The 26,533-nt window shown below is 42.1% G+C and overlaps 1 protein-coding gene and 1 long non-coding RNA gene across 4 annotated transcripts in view; one reads left to right on the top strand and one right to left on the bottom strand.

The window, feature by feature from the left end:
* Window positions 1-238: 238 nt before the first annotated feature.
* On the bottom strand, window positions 239-18,313 carry LOC143841799 (uncharacterized). The gene is made up of 3 exons (XR_013232843.1): window positions 17,677-18,313; window positions 945-1,101; window positions 239-745 (listed from the first exon to the last, which is right to left on the bottom strand). It is a non-coding gene; the product is annotated as an uncharacterized LOC143841799 (long non-coding RNA).
* Window positions 18,314-21,596: 3,283 nt separating this feature from the next.
* Window positions 21,597-26,533, top strand: part of FBN2 (fibrillin 2) — a 206,627-nt gene continuing 201,690 nt past the window's right edge. For 2 of the 3 annotated variants that reach the window (XM_077344464.1, XM_077344463.1), the window contains exons 1-2: window positions 21,597-22,412; window positions 24,789-24,871. In XM_077344464.1, coding sequence (XP_077200579.1) covers window positions 22,171-22,412; window positions 24,789-24,871 — 325 coding nt within the window. In that variant the 5' untranslated portion in view covers window positions 21,597-22,170. Of the gene's footprint in view, window positions 22,413-23,746; window positions 23,766-24,788; window positions 24,872-26,533 lie in introns of those variants that run through there. The other variant, XM_077344465.1, reaches the window with a different exon arrangement.

Here is a 26,533-nt window from a genome sequence, read left to right as displayed (position 1 = left end):
TATAGCACTTTCCAGCACCATTCCACTGTATTTTGATTCACATGCCTCTCAGTAATGGCAGCTGATCTTCCTTCTATTTTTAATTAAATTATTTTATAATTTTAAATGTATTTTTAAGGGCTCAAATATTTTAATGTTTATGTTCGCTGCCTTGTAGACCCTGATCAGATGGGAAAGTCACATAAAGTGTTTTAAATAAATAAATATCTTGGTCCAACTCTTGCTCTTTATGGTTTTATTTATTTTTAATTCACATCTCACCTTTGTCACTGTGACTCAAGGTTGCAGGTTACAAAAACAACCCCCTCCATTAATACAATAAAGCAATAATATAATAACATTTTAAAAAACTAACAATAAATAACAATATTACCATTTTAAAATGCCTCCCTGAACTGTCTCTTTCTGCACATTTTAAAGAATGAGAGCAGTGTGGGAGCCTTCTGGATCTCATCAACTATCTTGGCTAGCTTATGTTCCACCCACAGAATGCCCCTGAATCTGTCTGTGTCAAATTCATGCAAGCATTGTTGAGCTACCAGCTCATTTGGATATCAAGTTAAAGTTTAGCTCTCAAAATATTAAACTATGAACATTATAGCATGTTAGTTGTGAACAAAATTAATCTTATCTACCTGATATAAATGCTTGAAAATATATTGTAGATATATATAAAGTACATAAGAATCATCATTATCTGGAGCTGTAGATTATTTCATATTTAGAAATCTTCATACTTCACATTCTGAGTGAGTAAACAAGAAAGTATTTCATTAGTTTTTTCAGTACTTCCCCAAAATTACATTCCCCCCCCCCCCGGGGCAGGGGCAGTGGGACAATGCCAGGTACTTCCACCGCCAGTCATCCCTCTTTCTCTCCCTTTCATGACAGAGACAGTCATCTTGCTGTTGGATTGCACCATGCAGATACATGTGCATACTCACAGTCTGGATCAATGAGTTGCTAGGCTCCTAATCATGCATCTTTCCAACATCTCATATCAAACCCTCCTACTCCCTGATACTGAGCCATGGAGCTGTACAGCTGGGATACTCTACTATCAGGCTGCATATTGTTGGTTGACAGTGCAGAAGTACCATCCTGTAAAAAAAAAGGTAAAGGTATCCCCTGTGCAAGCACCGAGTCATGTCTGACCCTTGGGGTGACGCCCTCTAGGGTTTTCATGGCAGACTCAATACGGGGTGGTTTGCCAGTGCCTTCCCCAGTCATTACTGTTTACCCCCCAGCAAGCTGGGTACTCATTTTACCGACCTCGGAAGGATGGAAGGCTGAGTCAACCTTGAGCCGGCTGCTGGGATTGAACTCCCAGCCTCATGGGCAAAGCTTTCAGACAGCTGCCTTACCACTCTGCGCCACAAGAGGCTCTTCACCATCCTGTCGCAGGCTGTTTGTAAGTGGTTGAGGGCTGGGACTTTCTTTACATGCCCATTCGTCTTCTGAAGGTTCCCCTGCCCCTTCAGGATTAACTGTGCCTGTCTGACTCATGATAGCCTCATTTCTCCTCCTTCCCAAATCTTTCTTTCATGTACCTCCATTTTCAGCTCTATTTATTCTTTATTTATTTGGAAATGTGGCTGATGTTTTTTACTTGGATTTCAGTAAGGCTTTTGACAAGGTTTCCATGATGTTCTAATGGGTAAACAGAAGGACTGGATTTTTGGATGGTTAAGTGAACATGCAGCTGATTTAAAAAACTGTACCCAACAAGTAATTGTCAATAGTATTTCATATGATTGGAAGGAGTGAGAAGTGGGGTGCCAGAGGGTTCATACAGGTTCTGGTACTTTTCAGCATTTTTATCAATGAGAAGCATGCATACTTTTTATTATTTTTTTATTATTATTATTGGATTTATTACCCGCCACTCCCTTGCGGCTCGTGGCGGGTTACAACAGTATAAAACCCCATAAAATACATTAAAATCCCATTGACACATCTACAATTAAAAGCTGCCTGGCAAGAGCGGCTAATCGACTACCCATTCCCCCACTAGCGGGTGGAGAGGGGATACTGATGGTACCCGTCTCTTTAATCCCAATCCTCAGGTCCCGGGGGGGCATAGATGTTAAGCCTGGTCTCAACCGTAAACCTGGCGGAAGAGCTCCGTCTTGCAAGCCCTGCGGAACGATGGAAGGTCCCTCCTGAGCCCCCAAACCCCCAAACTTGATGGGAGATACACTTCTGGGTGGCACTGTGTGTGAATGAGACCTTGGAGTACTTGTAGACTATATGTTAATGAACAGACAGTATGATGAAGCATTAAAGAAAGCAAATGCAGGCTTGGGCTGTAGCAACAGAGACATCACATTAAAATCACAAGGTGTCATAGTCCTGCTGAATACCACATTGTTCAGACCACACCTGGAATATTGTATGTGGTTCTGGAGGGCTCACTTTAAAAAGGATGTGGACAAAATAGAAAGGGTGTAGAGGAAAGTGATAAGGATGCTCTGGGGCCTGGAGGGCAAACCCTATCAGGAAAGGCTGAGGGACTAGTTGGGAATGTTCAGGCTGGAGAAAAAGATGTTGAGAGGAGACATGATTGCTGCCTTTAAGTGGCTACCTTTTAGTCACTTAGTGGTCCCCAACCTTTTTATCACTGGGGACTGGTCAACGCTTGACAATTTTACTGAGGCCCGGGGGGGTAGTCTTTTGCCAAGGGACGTCTCCGCCGCCAGAGCCCCTGCTCCACTTGCTTTCCTGCTGGTGCCCCTGACTTCCCGCCGCCCACTGGGGGGCACTGCCAGCAGCAGCTGCGCAATACCACACCAAGGAGGAGCCCCAGCCATGGCGGCCGCCAGAGAGCACCAAAGGTGAGCTGGCAGCAGAGTGGCAGGGCAGCCCCCGAGGCAACAGCCAGGGAGGAGAAAGAGGAGGAGCCGTGGCCCAGTACCGACTGACCTACGATTCCGGTCTCTGAATTGGGGATAGGGGACAGCTGACTTAGAGGACAGGAAAAGGTTACCATTGGCAGAGGAGGATAGGACCTGCAGTAATTGGTTTAAACTACATGTAAAACAGTACTGGCTAGATCGGAGGAATTTTTTTTCATGACAGAATAGTTTAGCGGTGGAATCAGCTGGCGAAGGAGGTAGTGAGCTCACCATCATTGGTGGTCTTTAAACAGCAGCTGGACAGGGATGCTTTAGGCCCGGCTTTCCCAACCAGGATTTCATGAAACCCTGAAGTTTCTTGATGGCCCTGGAAGGGTTTTCTGAAGGGGGGGGGGTAATTAATATATTTTTAAAATTTGTGAAACACTTATCATGTGATATGACCATATATGGTCATGTCAACCTGCCCCCTCCTCAAAATGCCCAATGATGGGCCTGGAGGGAGTGGTAAGAGAAAGGGCCCTGGGTAGGCATGTACACAGCTATGCTTCCCAACCATATTCTGCATGATCACACCAGGTCTGGGATTTCTTGAAGGCTGAATAATTTTTTCAGGGATTTCTCAATGGTAAAAAGGTTGAGAAAGGCTGTTTTAGGCTGATCCTGCATTGAACAGGGGGTTGGACTAGATGGCCTGTATGTCCCCTTCCAACTCTATGGTTCTATCGCACCTTTCTCCACATTGGGGACCAAAGCAGCTGATATTATGCACTTTACCATTTTATCCACACAGCAACCCTATGATCTAGGTTAGGCTGAAAGTATAACCCGTCCAAAATCACCCGGTCAACTTCCACAGCAAAATGGGCATCTGAACTTGGGTCTTACATTCCCTAATCTGAAGCTCTAACTCCTGCAACACACTGACTTTCGTAGGGTAGCTACCTTGTGAACAGTAGAAAGCAACTAGACTTACCTGAGTTATGCAGGTCAGGTTATCATCAAGTCACCTATATGTTGCTGCCAGACTGACCTGGAGATTCCCCAGAATTACAACTGGACTCCAGACATTTGTATTTAGAGAAAATGGCTGCTTTGGAGGGTGGTCTCTGCAACATTATGCCATGCCTCTCTCCTCCACAAACTCTTCATTTCTTAGACTTTATCACAAAATCTCCAGAAATTTCCTGACCTAGGCTGGCACCACAGCCTGGTCTGGCCCCAACAGGTTCTTCCTCAAAGACCAAAATAGGGCCGGAAAGGACCCTGCCCCCATCTTCAACCTTGTACTGCCTTTTAATTTTAAATTGCAATTATAAATGTTTACTATCTTCCTATCATATAATGCCCCTTATTCAAAGGGTTTCTTTTTAACTAACACAGAGAGCTCTATATACATAATTTCTCTTGATTAGAGGGAGTAGTCCTGCCTTGCAACTTCTTTATATAAACATAGGAGGAATGGATGAGGAAACCCCTGGGAAACCATGATCTTTATGTGTACATTACAAATCCTATATTGGTAACGAAATGCTAGGTCAAGTGGTGCATCTGGGATCAAGGTTCAAGTTAATGTTTTATTTCTAAAATAATCAAAGTTTCAGATACTGTATGAGATGTAGTTTCTGTATATGTCTGACTCATTGTTTGTATTGGATTTATATTTGACATCTGTGGAACTATCCAGTTAAAAGGGTGTAAAATTTAACAGAGATTGTTTTAAATATGTGTTTTACTTGCTATATTGTTTATTTAAACAGTCAGAAAAACATTCTGGCTCTATACATACTATCTGTATATCTCCTGTATTTTGGGATCTGTAGTTCCCTTATGGCTAGAAGTGCTGAGCAGAGGTTTTTGCACAGCTGCACTTCTGTCTTGTCATCTTAATTTCAACTGCATATTGCAAGTCTCAAGAATGCAGATGTAACACAGAACATAACACAAAACAGAAAGTTACAGGGAAGAAGCAGTACTCTACATTTATACTGACTGAATAAAGTAGGGCATGCTATACCCCATTCTTTGTTGGAAAATGTACTTCATGACCTTTTTTGATGAGATTTTCTTGATAGCAATTGAAGAAATCTAAAAAAAAAATTTCTTGATACCAGTTCAGATTGGCATAATAAAACTCTTTAATAGAATAAGTAATAGAATAAAAAATACTTTAGTTTCCCCCCAAAATGTGTTCTATATAATAAAATGTGTTACCATGCCCCCAGAAGTCACATGACACAAGAAGTGACATTACCCAGAGACTCCCACCAGATGTGACATCTCTCTCTGTCACCCCCACCTTCCAATGCCATAAACAACCCAGTGGCCTGCTCTGCTTGGCCAGGTACAGGGCTGGGACAGGCTCTAATGCTCTGTCACGTCCTGTCACCCGCTCCCCAATCAGTTAACTTAAAATTAGGGTACCTATCTCTCTGGACTCCAGTCACTACCACATACAATAAGCTTCAACCAGGAAGGATTTTTATGACTGGACCCCTCCCCTTTCCACCCCCTCCAGGCCCATCATTGGCCATTGATGGGGTTAACATAACCATACATGGTCATGATACCCAATATTTTTTTTTTAAATCTTTTAAAAAAATAATTAACTCCCACTCAATAGGAGGAACCATTCAGGAGCTGTTAAGACATCCTAGGGTTTCACTAAACACTCATTAGGAAAGCCTGATATAGAGAAACCCTGAGAGAGAAAGTATATATAACACTGCTAAATCTTTGCTCAAAGAAGTATCAGAAGTTATGATATCTATTACTGAGTTTCTTCTCTATTACTTGACTTTCTTCTCTAAGTATGTCCTTTTTTTTGAAATTGCTAGAAGTCTTCAGGGAAAATGTTAAAAAAGAAAAGAAAGAACAGAAAATGCAGAAAATCTGTTTGGTTAAAAATAGGAATGTGTCAAAAATACAAGATTCCTAAGGTTTAATATTTATAAACTGCGCCTGCAAACAGGGATTTTGCAATCACTTTTACCCTAAGGGGTTTGCAGTTTTCATAGATAATAACCAAAACATCCTGGAAAAAGTGAACCTATTCCTAGAATGAATTTACCATACAAAGTCTACCCCAACTGACTATACAGTGCCCTAACTAGAGACAGACAAAAAATTTCAAGAGAGCTGAAGTCTGTTGTTCATGGTATGTATACTGTTTCCGTATGTGATCAGGGGATGCGTATGGAGCCCCACTTTCTAAGGTTTCCCAGAATGTTTTCTCGCACTCCCGAATTGCCAAATCTGATCTCAGAAATTCCTGGAGATTTGAGGGAGGTGTTTCAAATGATTAATCCTTCTAAACAGTCTCTGGGAATTCTGCAACACTAGGCATCTAATAAAAACCAGGGCTTGCTATAAACTATTTGTAAAATGTTTCTTATTATATGAATAAATTGTTCAATGGTATGCAATAAGAAATTCTAATCTCAATCTATGAACATCTATACTTAACTTTCAAGTATCCTTATATATGGTTTTTAACAAAAAAAATTAAACAAAAATATTTACATAAATATTTTTTTAATATGGATTTGTAACATCCTGTTTTGTTTGGTCATATGGTGGTAGCTTCAAAGCTAATTGGTTCAAGTGAGGAGAAAACCTGGAGAAAAATAGGTGGCCACAGGGATAGTCTTTGTGTCTGATATATTACTTTGTTGAATGTGTTCTGCTCGCATAAGTCTCAGTTGCGTGCGCAGCATAAAGGCTTTTGGTGGAAAGTAGATCACAGAAGCTCGCACTACAGACAGACCAGCAGTACAGCCATGGTTCTTTACACTGGCAAATAAACTCCGCATATTCATCTACCCACAAATTTTGGAAATATATCTAATGGGAAGAGAATACACCAATACATTACCAGTATAACTGGCTATACATCTAGACAGAAAGAATTCAAGATAAATACAACAAAATAGGATAAATGAGTTACAGCAATTCAAACCAAATACAATTTTGAGATCCAAATGCACTTTTTAATTCAAGATTATGAGAGGGAACAAACACTAGAGGGGAAAATGTATACTGATGGCAGTAATTCTGGAAAAACAGACTATTATGAAAGATTTTGGAAGCCTACAGGGAAATAAAAGTGGCACACTGAAAATGTAGTAAGAACAGAAGTGGAAACGCAACTGAAAAACAAGCAAAGTAATGCCATCACCACCAACAGCACTGCATATAAGAACACCTGCTAGAATAGTACTCTGGCATTTATGTATGTTGCCAATTTTTGTTATTTAAATGAATTTAAAGTGATATGCTTAATTAAAAAAAAATTGATCTAAGGTTACCCATGAAAGTTTTCAATATTGCATTCTACTTATTCAAACAAATAAAATGTTTTCTCTCAGCTAATAGTTATTATATAATGTAAATAATAAGTTTGTTTCCAGTTGATTCACAAGATTTTAATAGAATCCTAGTATTTTTCATGAATACCACTGCAATTCACATTAATCAGAATTACTTGTTCACAGCATAGTTTCCAGTGATATGGGGATTTGTTTTTACATTTTTGCTATTACAACAACAACAACAACGCATTCCTTGACGTGACGAAGGGGCAAGCGAGCCTATTGCAGAGGCACGACAATGGGTCTATTTTTTTGCTATTACATTTTACTTCTATTAATTACTGATATGTTTGACATGGTTGACCACAAGTTATTGGCCCACCACCTCGCCAGTGCCAGGATCCGTGGAACAGCCCTTCAATGGCTATGTTCCTTTTCCTGGAACCGGACACAGAGGGTGGCAGTAGGTGAGGAATAATCATGACCTTACTGACTCTTTTGTGGAGTCCTACAAAGGTGGGCATCTCCCCTGCAATATTTAACATCTTTATGTGCTTTTTGGCACAGCTGGTCTGGAGTTATGGGCTGAAGTGCCACCATTATGCACCATTATGCAGATGACACCCAACTCTATCTCCTCATGGACACCTGATAAATTTGCCAATTGTTTGGAAGCCATTGCTGGATGGTTAGAGCAGAGTCACCTGAAATGCAACCCCTCCTGTGGCTGGGCAGAAAGCTGGCAGATGAAGAAGCGCACCTACCCACCCTGGATGGGGTGCAACTTAACATCTCATCCTCAGCCAAGAATCTTGGGGTGATTCTGGATACCTCCCTCTCTATGGAGGCCCAGGTCACAAGGTACTTAAACACCTCTGCCAGATGAGGCTGTTAGCGCCCTATCTTCCCCTGGACTGTCTAGCCATAGTGATCCATGCAACAGTCAGGATTTCTGTAACTCGCTCTATGTAGGCCTACACTTGTCCTTGACCAGGAAACTCCAGCTTGTGCAGAATGCAGCTGCTAGTGTCCTTACCAGAACATCTTGGAGGGCCCATACAGATACATTGGTTGCCTGTGCTGGCCCAGATCAAGTTCAAGGTTTTGGTGCTGACTTTTAAGGCCATTCGCCCTTGGGACCTTCCTGAGGGACCGCTTGTCTCCTTATACCCCCCACAGAGCACTTGGCTCTGTGCGTGCTAATCTATTGGAGTTCCCTGGCCCCAAATATGCATACCTGGCCTCGACCCAGTTCAGGGACTTTTTGGTCCTGGCCCTGAACTGGTGGAATGAGCTCCCAGAATAGCTGAGGGCCCTAACGGAGCTATCAGAGTTCTGCAGGACCAGAAAAATTGAGCTGTTCCACCAGGTCTTGGGTTGAGGACACAACCAGGAACAATGGGAGTCCCTCCTCAGGTTATGCAATAACATCCAGAGTATCTCACCCTGGGGTGTGGATGGCTTCAGGGATGGGGGACGGTTATACAGCCAATCTTGTATTATCCTCTTTTATCTTTGTTTTGTTGTTTGTTATGGGATGGGGTTTTATAATGTTTTATGGAGGTTTATATATTGTACCCATGGACTAAAAATCTAAGGAATGAATGAATGAATGAATGAATGAATAAATGAATAAATGAATAAATGAATAAATGAATGAAATGAAATGAAATGAAATGAAATGAATGTGATATTTCTCCTAAATGTTTTTTATGGAAAAAATTCTGTGTCAGCAGTGGAGGAAAAATTTATTCAGAAAAAAATTGTATGTGTGGCTGTAAGAACGTTTTAGGATGTAAAAAAAGCCCACATAACTCTGCACAATAGTTTTCAGTGGTAAATATTATGATAAGGTGACCAGATGTCCCACCTTTCGCGGGGCAGTCCAGCCTTTGGGGGCATTTTCCCCATATCCCGCGGCATTTTTAAGATGTCCCGCGGTGTTCTCCATTAAATTTTTATTTTTCTCCTGCGCAGGCAGCTAGGAAGACAGGCTGGGCTCCGAAGGCTCCCATGCAGGCCCGGGCTCCAGGGTGGGGCTTGCATGGTGCCGCCATTCCCGCCGGCTGGCGATGGCCGTGGGGCCCTGGAGGGCAGTGGCAATGCCTCGTGCATTGCAAGCCCTGCCCTGGAGCCCGAGCATCTCCTGAGCTTGGCTTGCTCCGCTCTCGTGCTGCTGCCACCGCTGCTTTTGCTGCCTTCCTTGTTGTGGTGGGAAAGCCTACCTGCTGCTGCCAGCGCCATTGCCGCCCCGCTGCCACCCTTCTGAGGCCGGGAGGGGGAAGGGCCTGACTACTGCCGCTGCTACCATGAGCAACCAGCTTGCTCTCGCTCTTCTAGCTCCATCTTGGTAGCGCAGTAAGTTGGGGAGGGAGGAGGAGGGGAGAGCCCACCTGCTGTTGCCACCGCCACTGGCCCACCGCTGCCCTTCTGAGGCCAATCGGGGGGAGGGGGAGAGGGAGGGCCCAAGTGCCGCCCCTGCTACCGCAGCGGCGGCAGCACGTCCTGCTGTTTGTCCCCAGAAATCTGGTCACATTATGTTATGATGGGGAGAGGAACATGTGTGTGAGAGACAGGACTAGCTCCCTCCTGCTATACAGTATGCCACCAATTAAGCTCTGTCCTTTTACTTGGATACATTTGATTTGAGATGCAGATAGAGCTATTTGTATTTGTGCGTGTTTTCCTCTTCTGGGTCTTATCTCTCTTCTCCTCCCCCCTATCTAACTGAACCTGGCCAGGAGTTTCTAGGCTATGCTTGGAAAAACAGCCAATGAAAAAGTAAGAACTTTCTGCATAACCTGAACTATTTAAATAGAAAGAACTTTATTAACATACAGTCTTAAGTCACTATAGCACAAGTGCATTGGCAAACTGCATCATAACCATATAGAGCTTTGTAGAACTAAGAAAGAAACATATACATGGCAGGCCAACTAAACTGTAGAATCAGTGACAATACCTTAGCATCCCCTCCTTGGAACAGACAAAGGCCATTGGAACATGGAAAATAGAGGTTGGTTAAAACAGATGTCACACTTATCCCCTTGTCCTAGGGATGTCCAGACATTTGAAGCCCTTGTGCCTCTGCAAAATGGATTTCATAGAATCATAGAGTTGGAAGGAACCTCCAGGGTAATATAGTCCAAACCCCTGCACAATTCAGGAACTCACAACTACCTGCCTACCCACAGTGACCCCAATTTCATGCCCATGTGATCCCTCCACCAAAAATCTTCCATCCTAAGGTGGTGATTAGCAATTCCCTGAATATGCAAAGAAGTGCCACAAGATTCACTTGTGCTATATGGTGAATCTGGGAGTTGAGCTCCACATGGATTACTCTAGATTTGAGCCCAAGAGCACCTTAAAGACCAACACAATTTGGGGGGCATAAGCTTTCAAGAGTCAAAGCTCCCTTTGAATTTAGCTGTTCTACAGCAGACCAAAATGACTACCCTCTGAAACTGTCACCGTGGATTATTCTACATCCCTTTCTCCAATCAATTTAGTGTGCACATCAGGTAATCTAAATAGCCAACGATCTTATCGTTTCCTGGCAGCTGGGTAAATGGTTATCTCCTTGAGAGAAACTCATATCTTCTCAGCTGACAGTTTATAACCCCATTCATAGCAAAATAATATTTTCCCCTCTGAGATGGAAGCTTCCTGGCATCTTGAAACTCTTTGTCATAACTGTTAATATATTCTACTCGAGTTGTGTTTCAAAGAGAAAGTCGTTAAATTCAAATATTTTTGTGTAAAAGGTACAGAAAAAATTCAAGATACAGGGAACTTGGCTAAAAATAAAGTTCTGCCAAACTTTTTTTTAATCTGGAACATGTGATAAATAGGATATGAAACTGCATGCACTTTACATAATTGTCATTATTACAAAAACATAAAAAGTTGTTCCCACAGGCAAGCTAGTACCTTGGATCTTAAGTGCATATACCACTGAGTTTGAGGGTTCTTTTTGTCTTTTTATGGACAAAGGTAATGATTTCCCCCTTAATGTTAAAATTATTCTTAGTCCTTTTCCTGAAACATAATGAAGCAGAAATGCTATATAACAGTAGGGATTGGCACAAACTGCAAAAATGTTTTAGTTAATAGTTTATGCCATGAACCAGTATGCATGGTTGGTTTGCAAACTGAACCAGTTCATAGGATTTTGTGACCCCTGCTTTCTGCTCTCTGCTACTTTTGGCAGGGAACAGAAAGCAAGGGGGTTAAATGTCTGAACGCCATTTAAACACCCCTGCCCCTTTTCATGGAGAACCAGAAGCAGGGTGTTCCTCATGAAAAGAAGTGGGGAGCAGTAAGGTATTTCAATCAATCAATACTTTTAATGGCATATAAAATATCTAAAACAGTACAAGTATAAAATTGATACAATATCTCAACATGCAACAGAATATTAAAACAACATATTTTATGTGCAATTAATGGTACTGATTGCGGACACTGCAAAAATTATGCTGATTTTTTAAATGACAAGCCTCTATAGTGTAGACTAGTTGTGTTATAAGGCACTTTCATTGTTTTTCATAAGCCTCTGACTGGAAATTTTACCTTTTGTTGTTTATGCACATTGACTTTTAGGCCAATAAAGGCTTTCTGAATCTGAATTTGTTTTAAAGCAACAACACATGTAAACAGTTTTAATGGAGCATTTTGAAATTAACCTTGATAACACTTTCTAAATTTTGGTAACTACCTTTGTAGTATCAGGATCATTGTGCTTCAAGAGATGCTGACACATCTCCTTTGTTTGCATTAATCCTGTTCTGCAGGATGGTTGAAAGAAATTTCTGGTGAGGTACTTTGTGAAAAGGGCATTATAATATTATGTGCAATATTGTATTGGGCAAAACCCACACCACAAGGACAAAGCCTGTCATGCAAAGAGATGTGATGATACCTTCTAATCAGAATCATAGAAGGAAAGGTGTTGTTATGAACTAACATAAAGGTCCTACACTGAGAAGGAATGTTTAAGGTGCAAAAATAATCAGCAATTTTTCTGAATTGAGGTAGATTTTGCATTATGTCATTCAGGTATAAGTTAAAGAGATGTGGAGCCAGGATACAGTCCTGTTTAAACACGATTCAATTGGGTAGCCATGTTGGTCTGAAGTAGCACAACAAAAATAGAGCCCAATAGCATCTTTAAGACCAACAAAGATTTATTCAAGCCATGAGCTTTCAAGTGCATGTACTCAATCCTTGTCTGAGGAGCCATGCATGCACTTGAAAGTTCATGCCTTGAATAAATCTTTGTTGGTCTTAAAGGTGCTATCGAATATTTTTGTTGTTTAGACTTGGTTATTTTAGGCATAAGATGACCCTTAGTTGTATATTTAACTTGACACGTAATGTCAGCATGTCGTTTTTTCAAAAGAAAGAGTAATCAACAATCAATTCACAGATTTTCCAACTGATTCCATAATAGATTTCTTGAAATTCAGTCGAATGCACGAGTAATAAACGCAACGTAAAGTTGTCTGCTACCAAAATTAAAATATTTGTCCACTAAATAGGACAAGGTGAAACAATGGTCTAATTTCCTTTTGGAAAAACTAATCTGTTCCTGGAAATAACATGATTTCAACACATCCAATCAACAAAGAGATGTTCAAGGTGTTTAGTTTACAGTTTGCCTATGATGGACAAAAGACTAATTGGGTGAAAATTATATGGCCGGTTGACATTGCCTTATTTGTACACTGGGGAAATTATTGAATTTAACCAGAAATCTTCCATTATCTCAGACAGATTTACAATGGTAAAGAGACTGGCTAATAGTTGAGCCCACCAGTCAGCATGATTTTATCCGTTCAGTGGTGTCCGTCCCTGTCTCTGACTGCTTCTTTTAATTGGTTTAATTGGTACAGGGATGAACATGAACCAATTAAAAGAAGCAGTCAGAGACGGGGACACATGGCGAAGACTTTCCTATAAAATCACCGAGGGTCAGACATGACTGAACAGATAACATCATCATCATCAGAAATAGCTACACCACTTTCAAGAAGGCATTAACTACCTCCTACACCCAGTCAGCCAGTATTCCCATGGCGGATTTAAATAGCTAGGAAGGGTAGGGGAGATATAAGAGGGTGGTGTTTCATCAGACTGGAGGGAGGTGAGTAGCAGGGTACCTCATGGCTTGGTGTTCGGTCCAGTACTTTTTAACATATTTATTAATGATCTAGATGAGGGGGTGGAGGGACTACTCATCAAGTTTGCAGATGACACCAAATTGGGAGGACTGGCAAATACTCCATAAGGCAGAGACAGAGTTCAACGAGATCTGAACACAATGGAAAAATGGGCAAATGAGAACAAGATGCAATTTAATAAGGATAAGTGTAAAGTTCTGCATCGGGGTCAGAAAAATAAAAAGCATGCCTACTGGATGGAGGATACGCTTCTAGGTAACATTGTGTGTGAACGAGACCGTGGGGTACTTGTGGATTGTAAGCTAAACATGAGCAGGCAGTGTGATGCAGCATTAAAAAGGCGAATGCCATTTTGGGCTGTATCAACAGAGGCATCACATCAAAATCACAAGATGTCACAGTCCCATTGTATACGGCACTGGTCAGACCACACCTGGAGTATTGTGTGCAGTTCTGGAGGCCTCACTTCAAGAAGGACGTAGATAAAATTGAAAGGGTACAGAGGAGAGCGACGAAGATGATCTGGGGCCAAGGGACCAAGCCCTATGAAGATAGGTTGAGGGACTTGGGAATGTTCAGCCTGGAGAAAAGGAGGTTGAGAGGGGACATGATAGCCCTCTTTAAGTATTTGTCATTTGGAGGAGGGCAGGATGCTGTTTCCGTTGGCTGCAGAGGAAAGGACGCGCAGTAATGGATTTAAACTACAAGTCCAACAACATAGGCTAGATATCAGGGGGAAAAAATTCACAGTCAGAGTAGTTCAACAGTGGAATAGGCTGCCTAAGGAGGTGGTGAGCTCCCCCTCACTGGCAGTCTTCAAGCGAAGGTTGGATACACACTTTTCTTGGATGCTTTAGGATGCTTTGGGCTGATCCTGCGTTGAGCAGGGGGTTGGACTAGATGGCCTGTATGGCCCCTTCCAACTCTATGATTCTATGGTAGGTCTCAGACTTTCAAGGAGGAGAACGATGTAAACTGCTCTGGGTCCCCATTGTGGAGAAAGATGGGGTATAAATAAACCAAATAAATTAAAAATATAGCTACAGATACAGATAAAATGTTGGTTGATGGGAATGAGAACAGAAAGCAGGGAAACTTGATCAAAAGGAAGAAAAGAAGAAGTGTTAAGAGGGGATTCAGAGAAAAATTATGTGCCCTAGGCAGATCTTTAAGTACTCTTCACTATGAGACTTGGTCCAACCTAGATATAGGTTGCAAGGGGAGGGAAGGAGGGAAAGCTGAACATAGCAAAGAAAATAAAGACTGACTGGCTGTGAATGAGAAGAAGACAAGGTAGCAGGAAAATTGGAAAGGTTATGGGGGCTTTGCTGGATATTGTAACTCTGCATGCAGAAAGATCTAGGAAGGAAAGGGTCAAGAGAATTCTCTTGCTCAGGTGCACTTGGCAGTTGGCCTTACCATCTCATTGGCTATAATGCTGAGCCTCTTTGACCCTTGCTTGCTTTCTGTTTTCATCTTCTCTTCTTTCTCTCTTGCCTGGGCTAGCTGTAGTAGCTTAACTTTTTGAAGTTAATCTGTTCACAATAAAATGTACCTACATGAATGTGTCATGTGAGATGTGCTTCTATTTTGTAATTAAAATTTCTCTCTCTTGTTACAATTGGAGAGTCAGATCATCTTTGTAATTTATTTGAACATTTCCCCCTTATCTGGTAAACATGGAGGATAGGTGATACTGTGTAAAGCTTCTGTGCTTCCAAGGCAATTGATTATTTTTAACATTTAACCCAATAGCCTTTTGTAGAAGGGAAAGAGGAAATTGTGGAGAAGGAGAAAATGAATCTTGCCTGTCTCCCACTTGTATAGATTGAATTCTGAAAAAACTTCCCCTCTTGGTGATAAGAAGGAAGGAAAGCATCAAGCATTTCCTTTTCAGATTGAAAAATACAGGAATGCAATAGCACATCTGGACTGAATTAGTATTTTTCCTTCCTACACATTCACAGGACTGCAAAGCTTACAACCCATTGTAAACTACAGATTTTAGGGGCTGGCAGATGCCAAATTTTCCCTCCTAGGTAATTAAATTTTCGTTTGTTCTGAGTGCTCTTTGTGAAGGGCACTGAAGGTTCTGTCTCTTCAGATTAGGGTTGCCAGGTCCAACCTGGCCACCAGCAGGGAATAGAGAATAGGATTACCAGAACCAGGTTGGGAAGCTCTTGGAGACTTGGAGATGGAGCCTGGGGAGGAGAGGGTCCTCTTCAGTGAGGTACAATGATCTAGAGTCCACCCTCCAAAACATCCATATTCTCCTGGGTAACCAATCTCTGTTGTCTGGAGATGAGGTGTAATTCTGAGAGATCCCCAGGTCCCACCTGGAGGCTACTTCAAGTGTTGATATGTTCAAAGATATTATAATTGTTTTATCTTTAATTGGTAAGTGGGTAGATTTATGAGGAATGTGTTATACTGAAAACCATCTAACACCTTGAATGTTTTTCCTTTTACCTTTGAAGAAATTTCACATTTGTTTGCCAAGCCATATGAATGCTATCATGGATTGATTTGAACCCCGTTCCCACGCCCAATTAGAAAAGGTTACTCAGGTACTTCGGTTGTGCAGAAGGGCCCTCAGTGTCCATTGCAGATGAAGTTAATTAATTTATTTTCAGTAATGTGTGTGCAGGAAGAAAATGTATTTTGTGTGCTTCTGCTAGCACAAGTTATAGCATAACAGCTGCAACAACACATAAATGCTTTAATTGTAAAGAAATATGTGTAATAGAACAATGAAATGTACAACAGATGGTCCACATGATTTCATTTAATTTGGCTTGAAACTGTATCCAAAGAAATACCTTGTGTTCTGTCTTGTGCATTAGCAAAAACAGACAGCAAGGGGCAATCTTAGCACATCATCATGAACAAGGACTGTTGTGCATACAGAAATATTCCTTGGGATCAAATCCACTATTTGTATTCTATCTCGACAATAATGGCTCCCATTATCCTCTTACCAACTATTTATTCCAGAACAGTGAAAACATAATGTTGATATAAAGAATTTGAGTAAAGTATTATTGTTCTGTAGGCTTAGCTTAAGTCTCAGAAGAATGAAATTTCTGGTAAATGATTTAGGGGTTACCTAACGTTTAACAGCTACCATGCAAGAGCCACCATTTTACTCTTAGAAACTAAATATATCCAACTTCAAACTGTTTTATAAAAAGCAATAAATATACGTTTTATGTTTACAGTGAAATCCTAAGAACACTTTCCTGGCAGTAAGGCCCATTGAGTAGGATTCTAAGTAGACCTACTTTGGTTTGTTCTTAAAGTAATGTATTTGTGAAATTGTAATAATGCTATAAATAATGTCTAGGCAAATGGTTAGTTAATGTGCTATTATATCAGAAAGATAATGGTGATCCTGCATTAGAAGACCTTACTAACATGGATTTTTTTAAAGTGGGCTATAATGAAGTCTATATTAAAGACTAACTATGTACAGTTACTCTCCTCTGAGTCCACTGAAGTAATGTAATTCATTTTAGGACTGCACTGCACATCATGCAGTGGAAGAAACAGAGCCACCTGAATATACAAAGGAGCTAAGATAAACATGCCCACCTGCTATGAACTCTTTATTATTACTACAACAATGAACCAGTTAAGAAACAGGAAGCAATTCACTGCTGGAGAACAAAAGGAGAGCATCCACATATTTGAAAAAATAGTTGTCTATCAAATAATATGTAATCATCCAGTTTTGTACAATTTCTAAGGGAGTGTAATCAGAACATTTCTGCATCTTAGCCAATGTGACCTCACAGCCATAACATAAGAGAACAATGACTTATGGGCCTGTAAGGGAAGCAGATTGTCTTTCTGTCAGTCTAATAGTCGAGTCCAGGTATGTTTGAATGCTTAAAGCCAGTGAACGGAGCTGTGAACAGGCAAGATTGATCTTTCTACAAATCTTTCCAGCCCTGTTTTGGCCTTTGTGGGAGCTTATTGAGGCTAAGTCTGACAAGAGCTCCAGGTTGGGAAATTCCTGGCCATTTTATGATGAAGCCTGAGGAACTTAGGGTTTGTGGATCAGAGAGGCCTCAGCATGGCATAATGCCACAGAATATACCCTCCAAGCAGACAATTTCTCGAGGGGAACAGATGTCTGGAGGTCAATTGTGATTCTGGGAGATCTGCAAGTCCCACCTTGAGATTGGTAACCCTAGCCTGGCAGCAATCTCTGATAAGTAACTTCCATCTGTAAATAAATAATGATCAAAACTCTTTTCATTAATCTGGAAAACTTACTATAAAAACTTACTATAAAAAAAGCTTCCAGGCATGAAACATGCTTACCTTAGAATATCAAAATGCCCCAAAGGGTTCTAAACTCTCAAGGCAATGAAGGGGGATCCAGTGGTGTGAAACCAACAGCACTGATCCCAAAGAAGCCAAAGAATTCCCCATGCATAAATGCTGAGTCACCAAATGCTGAGTAAGGTTCCTTAAAGGGAAACTGTCCTGTACTGAAATTGACCAGATGAAGACTCCATTAGGGCACTTAGAAACACCTCATGCCAGGCTGGAGTCTATTTATGAATGAAGACAGTTAAACTGACAATGTTGAGATTAAAAACATTTGAAACAGACAAATTAAACCCGGGAGGTCTGCCATCACATCTTCCGCATTTTACAAATCCATGGTTGTTGTCTCTGTTTCTGCCTTCAAGTTTACAAAATGGCAAGATCCAGGACTTTCTATGTATGTTGCTCAGACTTTGTAGCAGAGCAGTTTGCTTGGATATTGTGATGCAAGTCTTTTGTACTGCTTACATCATTATATTCTCTTTTCACTTTTGTTAATGCACTGTTTTGGACACTTGTTTGATAACCATTGTTTAATTGTCATTCTTTTCCATGACATAGCTTTACAGCAATTTACTATTGCTATTCTGATTCATGATTTATTGCTGTGGTTTCCTTTAATTCTTCTTACTCCACCTGGAGGTTGGCAGCCCTGCAAGAAGACAAGAAAGGAGGAAAAGGGGAGATACTATGGAAGTTTTCAGAAAATGGAAAGCGGAAATAAAGGGAGAGGGGGGAGGTGAGATATCTCCCACAAGTCTTTGCAGGTGCCCACTAGGGATGGGCAATTCAGTTTGTATAAGTAGAAAAGTACCCAAATCAATGCTGATTTCAGTACTTCCCACATTTATCCAAGTCAAATCGCCCTTCCTTGCAGTCTAAACAGTTTGACCCAGTGGTGGCTGAATTGTGATTTGGCTACAATTTGGCCAGTCTAAAGAAAGGATGTGGGGGGGTGTGTCAGAGAAGGCTGGCAAGCAGGACCTGAGAAATTCGGGAGGCAAGACTGTGTGCCAAGTAGCTGGTGTGCCATTAGCTGCTTGCTGGGTCCTTTAATTGCCTCCTCCACTTTCTCAGGCAGTGGAGATGCCCCTTTTGCTGCTTGGGGACGCTGAAATGCAAATTGCCTCCCTCTTGCACATGAATGGTATAAATACAATTGACCCTTTAATGAGGTACTGTTCAAGTTCTTCCCACATCCCTTTCACAGTCTGCATATCTAACACCCTGAAAAGGTCCCAATCCATACAAAACAGATTACCTACCAAAGGTGCTACAACTACACCTGAACCTTCCACATGGAAAGGAGGAAATTGCCCCTAAGAGTAGCAGTCTGGAGACAGACAAGGAATGACACTTAACAGGAGAGAAAGGTCCTGACCTCACTATCCTATCTAATAGTCTTCTTGCTTCCCCCCTCAGGCTCTTCTTCTCTTTGTACACCAGACATTGCATATTCCAACAGGGGAGAAGCATGTGAGTGTGTGTGTGTGTGGGGGGGGATTCAGACCGCTTCAGATTTGGCCACTCCACTACATTTTAACGTTTTAATCAATGATCTGGATGATACCAAATTGGAAGGACTAGTGAACACCCCAGAAGACAGAGGAAAAGGGGGCAAATGCAAACAAGCTGCAATTCAATGATAAGTACAGAATTGTACATCTAGGTCACAAAAATGAGAAGCATGCTGACTGGATGGGAGATATACTTCTTGGTGGCAGTGTTTGTGAATGAGATCTTGAGGTACTTGTGGACTGTAAGCTAAACATGAGTAAACAGTGTGATGCAGTCATAAAGAAGGCAAATGCAGTCTTGGGTTGTATCAACAGAGGCATCACATCAAAATTGCAAGATGTCATAGTCCCGCTCTATATCACATTGGTTAGACAGCATCTGGTGTATTGTGTGCAGTTCTGGAGACCTCACTTCAAAAGGAATGTAGACAAAATTAAGAGGGTACAGAAGAGAGTGATCAAGATCATTCAGGGTATGGGGACCAAGCTCTATGAGTGAAGGCAGAGAAACAAGGGAATGTTCAGCCTGGAGAAGAGGTTGAAAGGGGACATAATTGCTCTCTTTAAGTATTTCAAAGGTTGTGTGTGGGGGGCATGGAATGGTTTCTGTTGGCAGCAGCGGATAGGACCCACAGTAATGGGTTGAAACTACGTACATTGGCCAGATTTCAGGGGGGGATTTCAGGGGGGGAAATTTCATAGAATAGTCTGGAGGGGGGAACTTTAGAGAGGCATGCTGAGGGGATTTTTTTTTTTTTTTTGCTTTGTCTGTACGATTGAACACTTATTCATTGTTCCAGGCAGTTTTCTTAACAAAAACTCCAAGAAGGGTGGGTGTGAGGGCAGGACATTGGAGGCAGAGATAATGGTAATTTGCCTCCATACATTTCCTTAGCATGTGGCTTGCTGGTTGCTCTCCGGTAGCTCGCAGTTGTTAGGCTGTTGAATCCACTTTATGTAATTCCCCAGCTAGTGCTTTAAAATGGAGGATCTAGCTACCAGTTTGCTGCCTGAATGCTCTATGTTGGTGCCATTGTGCAAAATAGGAAAAATATGGCATCTTCATAAAGTAAGCATTTCACTATATTTATCAGGTACAAAATGGCCCTAATGTCTATTTTCCTTATGAATGATAAAATCAGAGTCCAGTAGCACCTTAAAGACCAACAAAGATTTATTCAGGGTGTGAGCTTTCTTGTCAGACTTGCACTCAAAAGCTCATGCCTTGAATAAATCTTTGTTGGTCTTAAAGGTGCTACTGGACTCTGATTTTATTGTGCTACTTCAGACCAACAAGGCTACCCATTTGAATCTTTCCTTATGAATGGTAATGCACATTTCCTCCAGTTAGAAACTCTTTGGAAATTCCCATCCTGCAAAACAGAACTTGTTGGGTTTAAATCCAACAAAATATTCCTGTTATATAAGGGGGAAAGGATGCTATTGCCTTATGAGGCTCTTTGTGGTAGCAATTTCCAGTTATTACTTTTTTCTTGTGTTCAGCTCCTCTGTCTATCTAGACTGCTAAGAGTGAACAATCCATTTTCTTTTGTTGGTGAAACACTGACTCACTGTTGTTGTCTTAAAACTGAAGTAGAGTAAAAAGGTCACCGATGGAGGCTGACCAGTTACTTGCCCTTCCTGCTGAGTTCAGTTTCCTTGAGAGTCCCAGAAGAGTCTGCAGGACTTCTTCCAGCAAGAAGCAAACTCCCGCATTTCTGGAGCCCTGCACAGAATCCTCCTTTCCCTGTCTGCGTCTGCCAGTTACCCTGATCAAAGCTCACCGAAATAACTATTCGCATTGTCCATCAGTGGCTCTGGCTCCGATTCAAGCTGCATGTGGTTCATTTCACAAGGGGCGTTGCCTTGTGTCTTCAGGTTTCTGGAGAATTGTTAAGCCTGCCAGAGAGACAGACGGATCCCGGCCAGAGATCTCAAGATAGCTGTGGAGCTCAAATACCACATCCTTTCCCCAAGGGTGGAAGGAGTTTCTGAAGCAGCGTTTCTGGACAGAATAACCCATCACTGCAGGCTTTCACGTCCAGTCATTTATAACCGTAGTAGAAGGACAAAGATAACTTTCCCTTTATTCCCGGTCTCTGCTGATTCCTGGGTGTGAAAAGCGGCCGACAACGCTGGGGAACGGGTAGTGCACGGGCAGACTTAAAGACGCCCTGATTTCTCGGCCAGACGCCCCCCATGCAGCCGCCGCATCATCCCCTCGTCTCCTCCCCCACCCCCCCAAGCGAGTCTGCCTGCCGGCCCCTTCGCCCTCTCTCTTCTTCCCCCTCTCGGCAGCCTCATTCGCTCCTCCAGTGGGCTCCTCTCCCACGTGTTTGGCGCGGCGCTGCTGCTCCCCGCTGACAAGCGAGCGGTCTCCCTGCCTCCCCCTCGCCCCTTCCCCGCCTCCCCTCATTCTTCTTGCAGCGCGCGGCCGAGCCGCTTTCCCTTTTCCAGCGGGTGGTTGTAGCGGCGGACGCTTCGCCTTCCCGTGCCTGCGCTGCGAGTGGCTTGGTTCAACTTGGCCGCGGTCGGCGCTCCTCGCTCATTAGCGGCTGATTGAGCGCGCGGGGCTGGGGTGTGTGTGTGTGTGTGTGGCGGTGGGGGCGGCAATTTTTGTCTCACTCAGGAGCCGTCGCAATTAGACGGAACCCCGAGCGTCTTAGAGTGGTTTTTCTTCTCTTTTTGAGTCACAAACTGGACTTGTTTTCTGCACACTCCTCCCCCACCCCTCCCGAAAGCCGCCTTCCAGAGGCTTGGGAGGGAGAGCAAGGGAAAGAGCGCAGGATGCAGCGCGGAGCGACACCAATAGCCCGTCTCGCTGCCAGTACAACTCACGGAGAGTCTCGCTGAGGAGACGGGCTGGTGGCAGGAGCGGCGGCGGAGTTTCCCTCGCTCGGGTGGAAGCGGGCGAAACAGCAGAGCAAGTCGGAGCTCGCGGCAGCGCTTCAGGATTCCCGCGACGACCATGGGGAGACGGCGGGGCCTCTCCCTGCAGCCGTATTTCCTCTGGCTGGGCTGTGTGGCGCTCTGGACGCAAGGAGCAGCTGGGCAGCCAAAGCAGCAGCAGGTCCGGGGAGCAGAAGGCGGTGGCAGCAGCAGCAGCAGCAGCAGCATCTACCCTGCCGTGGAGAACGTGGAAAGAGGAGGCGCCGCGCCTGCCGCTGCCAACCGAGTCCGCAGGAGAGGCCAGCAGGACGTGCTGAGGGGGTAGGAAAGAGGTGTTTCTTCGCACCCCACGTAGGTAGGCCTAGTTCGCACAAAGAGCAGATGGGGAGCTAATTCCCTGGCGGGATTGCACATCCTTAGACTACAGGTAGGGGGTCACATGATACGTCTCCCACCCCAAAACAACATTCTGGAACTTCGAACATTGGCCAGGGGCTGTGGCTCAGAGCAAGAGCCTGCTGTGCATGCAGGGGGTCCCTGGCATCTCCAGTTAAAAGGACTGGGCAGCAGGTGATGTGAAAGACCTGAGACCCTGGAGAACCACTGCCAGTCTGAGCAGACAGTACTGACCTTAATGGTTTGGTCAGTATAAGGCAGCTTCATGTCTGTTCATTAGGACAAAAGGATTTTAGATTACCACCCCCCCCCCCATGATTTGCTAATTTACAACCTTTGGGGAAGGCTGAAGCATCTTATCATGTAATTCCTTCACCTGTAATCTGAGAAGGTAAATCTCGACACTGGGTTACTACCTGAACTGCGCTTCTTGAGAACTATGCCACACACCTGCATCCCCAAAGCTCTACTGGGTCAAGAGCCTCCAGCCTGCCATCACCTTTTCAGATTTAAAAATGCCCATGTAGCCTCATTCAGTGCATTCAACAGACACATCTAATTGTCCTGGGCATAATTCTCAAGCACCCTTTCATCTCCTTCCTATTATAATTCCCCTCTTTTTTGTGCAATGCTCAGTATCCCATATGCCATATTAGGTTAACCACTCAGCCTACAATATTGTGTCTTCTGTGTGAATTCTTGTACTCTCTAGAATGTAGCAAATATTCTGTTCTCAGAAAAGGCTTAGGTTCCATGGCCATATTTTGAACATTCATACTTCTCGCCACCTTGTAATATACAGTGACTTCTCAGTCTGTCAGGGAAATCCATTAACTTTCTTCCTGACTCTCCCTTCCTCAAGCACTGAATGCAACTTGTGGGTTAATTTTCTCTACTTTCAAGATAGTCTACAAAATTTACTCTTGATTCTTCTGCCCTTGGCATTCACAGTCTTGTTGTTTCAGGCAGGTTGTCTTTGGCTAAAGCACTACTTAATCATGACTTGATTCTGACTCCATAAATTTTATAGGCATCTGATAGCTACTTCATCAAAAGCTTCATTATCATGCAACTTGTAGTGTCTAAGTCAATTTCTAGCACATTCTCTTAATCTCTAAAATGTCTTTATCCTCCTATAGCTATCTCTGATTATTTTACGCTACAAGTGCTCTCCTTACTGTGAAGCTTTTCTTTATCTCTAAGCAACCCACAAGTCAAGCATCTAGAGCATAAGCTCTTCCACATGAATGTCTCTTCACCATGATTCTGTTCCATTTGGTAAGCCCTTATAGAGCAACTATACTTTTCTATTATGTAATGTATTAGATATTTGAAGATCACATGAGTTTTTCTGTTCAAACAGCCACAGTGTTCCTTATTTTTGAATTTTTTCATTACCTTTTCTGGTTTATGAGCTTATCTGCTGGACAACCAGTTCCATGTACATTCTACTACATCTTGCACCATGCTGTTTCATCATGTTCTGTGTAAGTTCCAGCCCCATCCTTCCAGCCACCTTTCTAGACAGTTTGTTTTTCCAATCAGTCCTGCAAGATTCATCATATATCTGTGTAGTCTCCCTAGCCTTTCAGCACAAATATTTGTAGATGTCTTCATCTTCTCTGCTCTAAGCTGCTTTTCCTTCTGTAACTGTTGTTTTATTTTTTTTTAAATGACTGTTCTATTTTAAATGTTAATATTAACTTTTGGTCCAGGTTGGAAAGTTTTCTTGTGTGTTGAGTATTGTGATGGGCTGCAAAAAAACATCTGGCTTTTGCACCACACTAATAGCAATACCAAATGTGGCAAATCTTGCCTCAAATTCATGATGAAGTTTTAATGGTCTTTGCTATATTTATGGGTGATTTCAATTAGAATTTGCTGAAGAAACATGTTTTTCAGATTGGGTGAGTGACGCTTTAAAGCTCATGTTATAAAATACACAATGATTCCTTTCTGTTCCTAAAACATAAAGCTTTTATATCAGTGTTGCCTGTAACATGCAATTCTTTGAGATAGAAATAATGTAGGTGTCTTTGGAGGGAGATTTTACTCTGTATAATAGACATAACATGCTTTCAGAATTATTTAAAATGGGGGAAAATGCTGAGTCCTTTTTGTTATAGAAGAATGTTCTTTGGAGGGAAAGATATTATGAAATTAAGAAATCAAACAAGGCTATGAACAATGTGTGTTGTTTCTGTGGCCAGTTTCATATTTGCTTTGCATTACTAAACTTTACATTCTTTCCACTGACCTTGTTTTTGTTTTTTTATGTACACACTTATTTGCATGTGACAGACCAAATGTGTGTGGCTCCAGATTCCACTCCTACTGTTGCCCTGGATGGAAAACACTCCCTGGGGGAAATCAATGTATTGTTCGTAAGTGTTTGACTTCAGATTTTACAACCTTTGGGCAATAATCTACCCCAAAAGACTTTTTTGAATTGTAACACTTCATCATTGCACATAAAAGGAAGTACAACATGAATCAAGTTTGGCTGTTTAGTGTTTCATTGTGTATTTAATGAATAGAAACACTGGCAGTAGAGCAAATCTATGAATAAAAGAAACATGTTAGACATTCAAAAATAGCTAATTACCTTATTTTTGTTTGTCTGGAGTAGGGTTGACATTTCTGGGCTGGGAAATTCATGGAGATTAGGGGTGGAGTCTGAGAAGGGCATGGTTCAGGGAGAGGAAGGATCTCAGGGTATAATATCATGGAGTCCACTCTCCAGAGTAGGCATTTTCTCCAGGCAAACTGATCTTAGGGGTCTGGGGATCAACTGTAATTCTAGAAGATCTCCAGGTTCACCTGGCAGCTGGCAACTAATCTAGAGCTGTGTTTCAGGTTAGATAGAGCAGATTTTTAAAAATGAATTTTAATAGCCCCATCATTATTTATTTGAGCAAGTGAACTATTGTTGTAACAAGTCTGGCTTTTGACATAACTTGGTAAGAATATGGAAGTCACTTGAACAGAGATTCTTCATGGCTTTGTTTCATCAGAGCTGACTCATAGAAGTTGTTGCTAAGGTCAGTACTGAAAGAGATACAATGTTATACCTGTGCAGAGTGCTCTTCTTTCACTAGTGATCAACAGTGTCTAACTATCATACCTCTAAGGATAGATTCAAATGGGTAACTGTGTTGGTCTGAAGTAGCACAATAAAATCAGAGTCCAGTAGCACCTTTAAGACCAACAATAAATCATTGTTGGTCTTAAAGGTGCTACTGGACTCTAATTTTATTATCATACCCCTATGATTAGAGCCAGAGCCAGAATAGAATATCTGTTTTTTAAAGATGTTAATTTTAAAGTTTGAAAGGATCTTATAGAATTGCTTTCTTTGTTGGACCAGTAGTTAAGCTTCCTGCAGTAGTGATGGGCCCAATCTATGCCTTTATTAGGGTCTGATTTGTAACCACACTGCTAGATCATAAGCTGTCATCAGTGGCGTGTCAACATTTCCTCCCAGTTTCTTCAAGTGCATCAATAGGCCCTTCTAGTGGATCCAAAGGGCTGTTGAAGTATTCTCTTGCTTGGTGCCCACCTGTTTTTGCCTATTAGGAGAGGTAAACCCATTTTGGCAAGTGAGACATAAATATATTCTCTGTCTCATCTCCATTGCCCTTTTAGGGTCCCAGCATAGCTGCAAAGGCCAATGTGGTTGTTAAGGAAACATACAGGACTGTGACATTATAGCTAATCTATAAATGAAAATAACATTAGAAGGATAGTTGTGCTAGTTGGATTACCACTGGTTTCAGACTACTCTTTCATGCTTTGATCATCAGTTCTAATATGGCATTCCTTAACAAAGCATTGGTTCTGGTCCATCATGATTTCATTTTTCTTCTGTTTATTTGTAATGGCTCTCTTGCTAGCTATACATCACAGGTTTATATCTGCATATCTTGTAACTTAGCACAAAGGTTGCTAGCTATAGTAACACTACTGACCAGAACCGTAGTGGGTTTTTAAATACTTTTTCCAGTGGTGGAAAACTCACCTTAATGTTTATTTTAACTTGGATCTTT

Source organism: Paroedura picta, chromosome 7, assembly GCF_049243985.1.
Source record: "Paroedura picta isolate Pp20150507F chromosome 7, Ppicta_v3.0, whole genome shotgun sequence".
In the NCBI taxonomy this organism is placed as follows: Eukaryota; Metazoa; Chordata; class Lepidosauria; order Squamata; family Gekkonidae; genus Paroedura; species Paroedura picta.
This window is presented reverse-complemented; position numbering and strand designations above follow the sequence as displayed.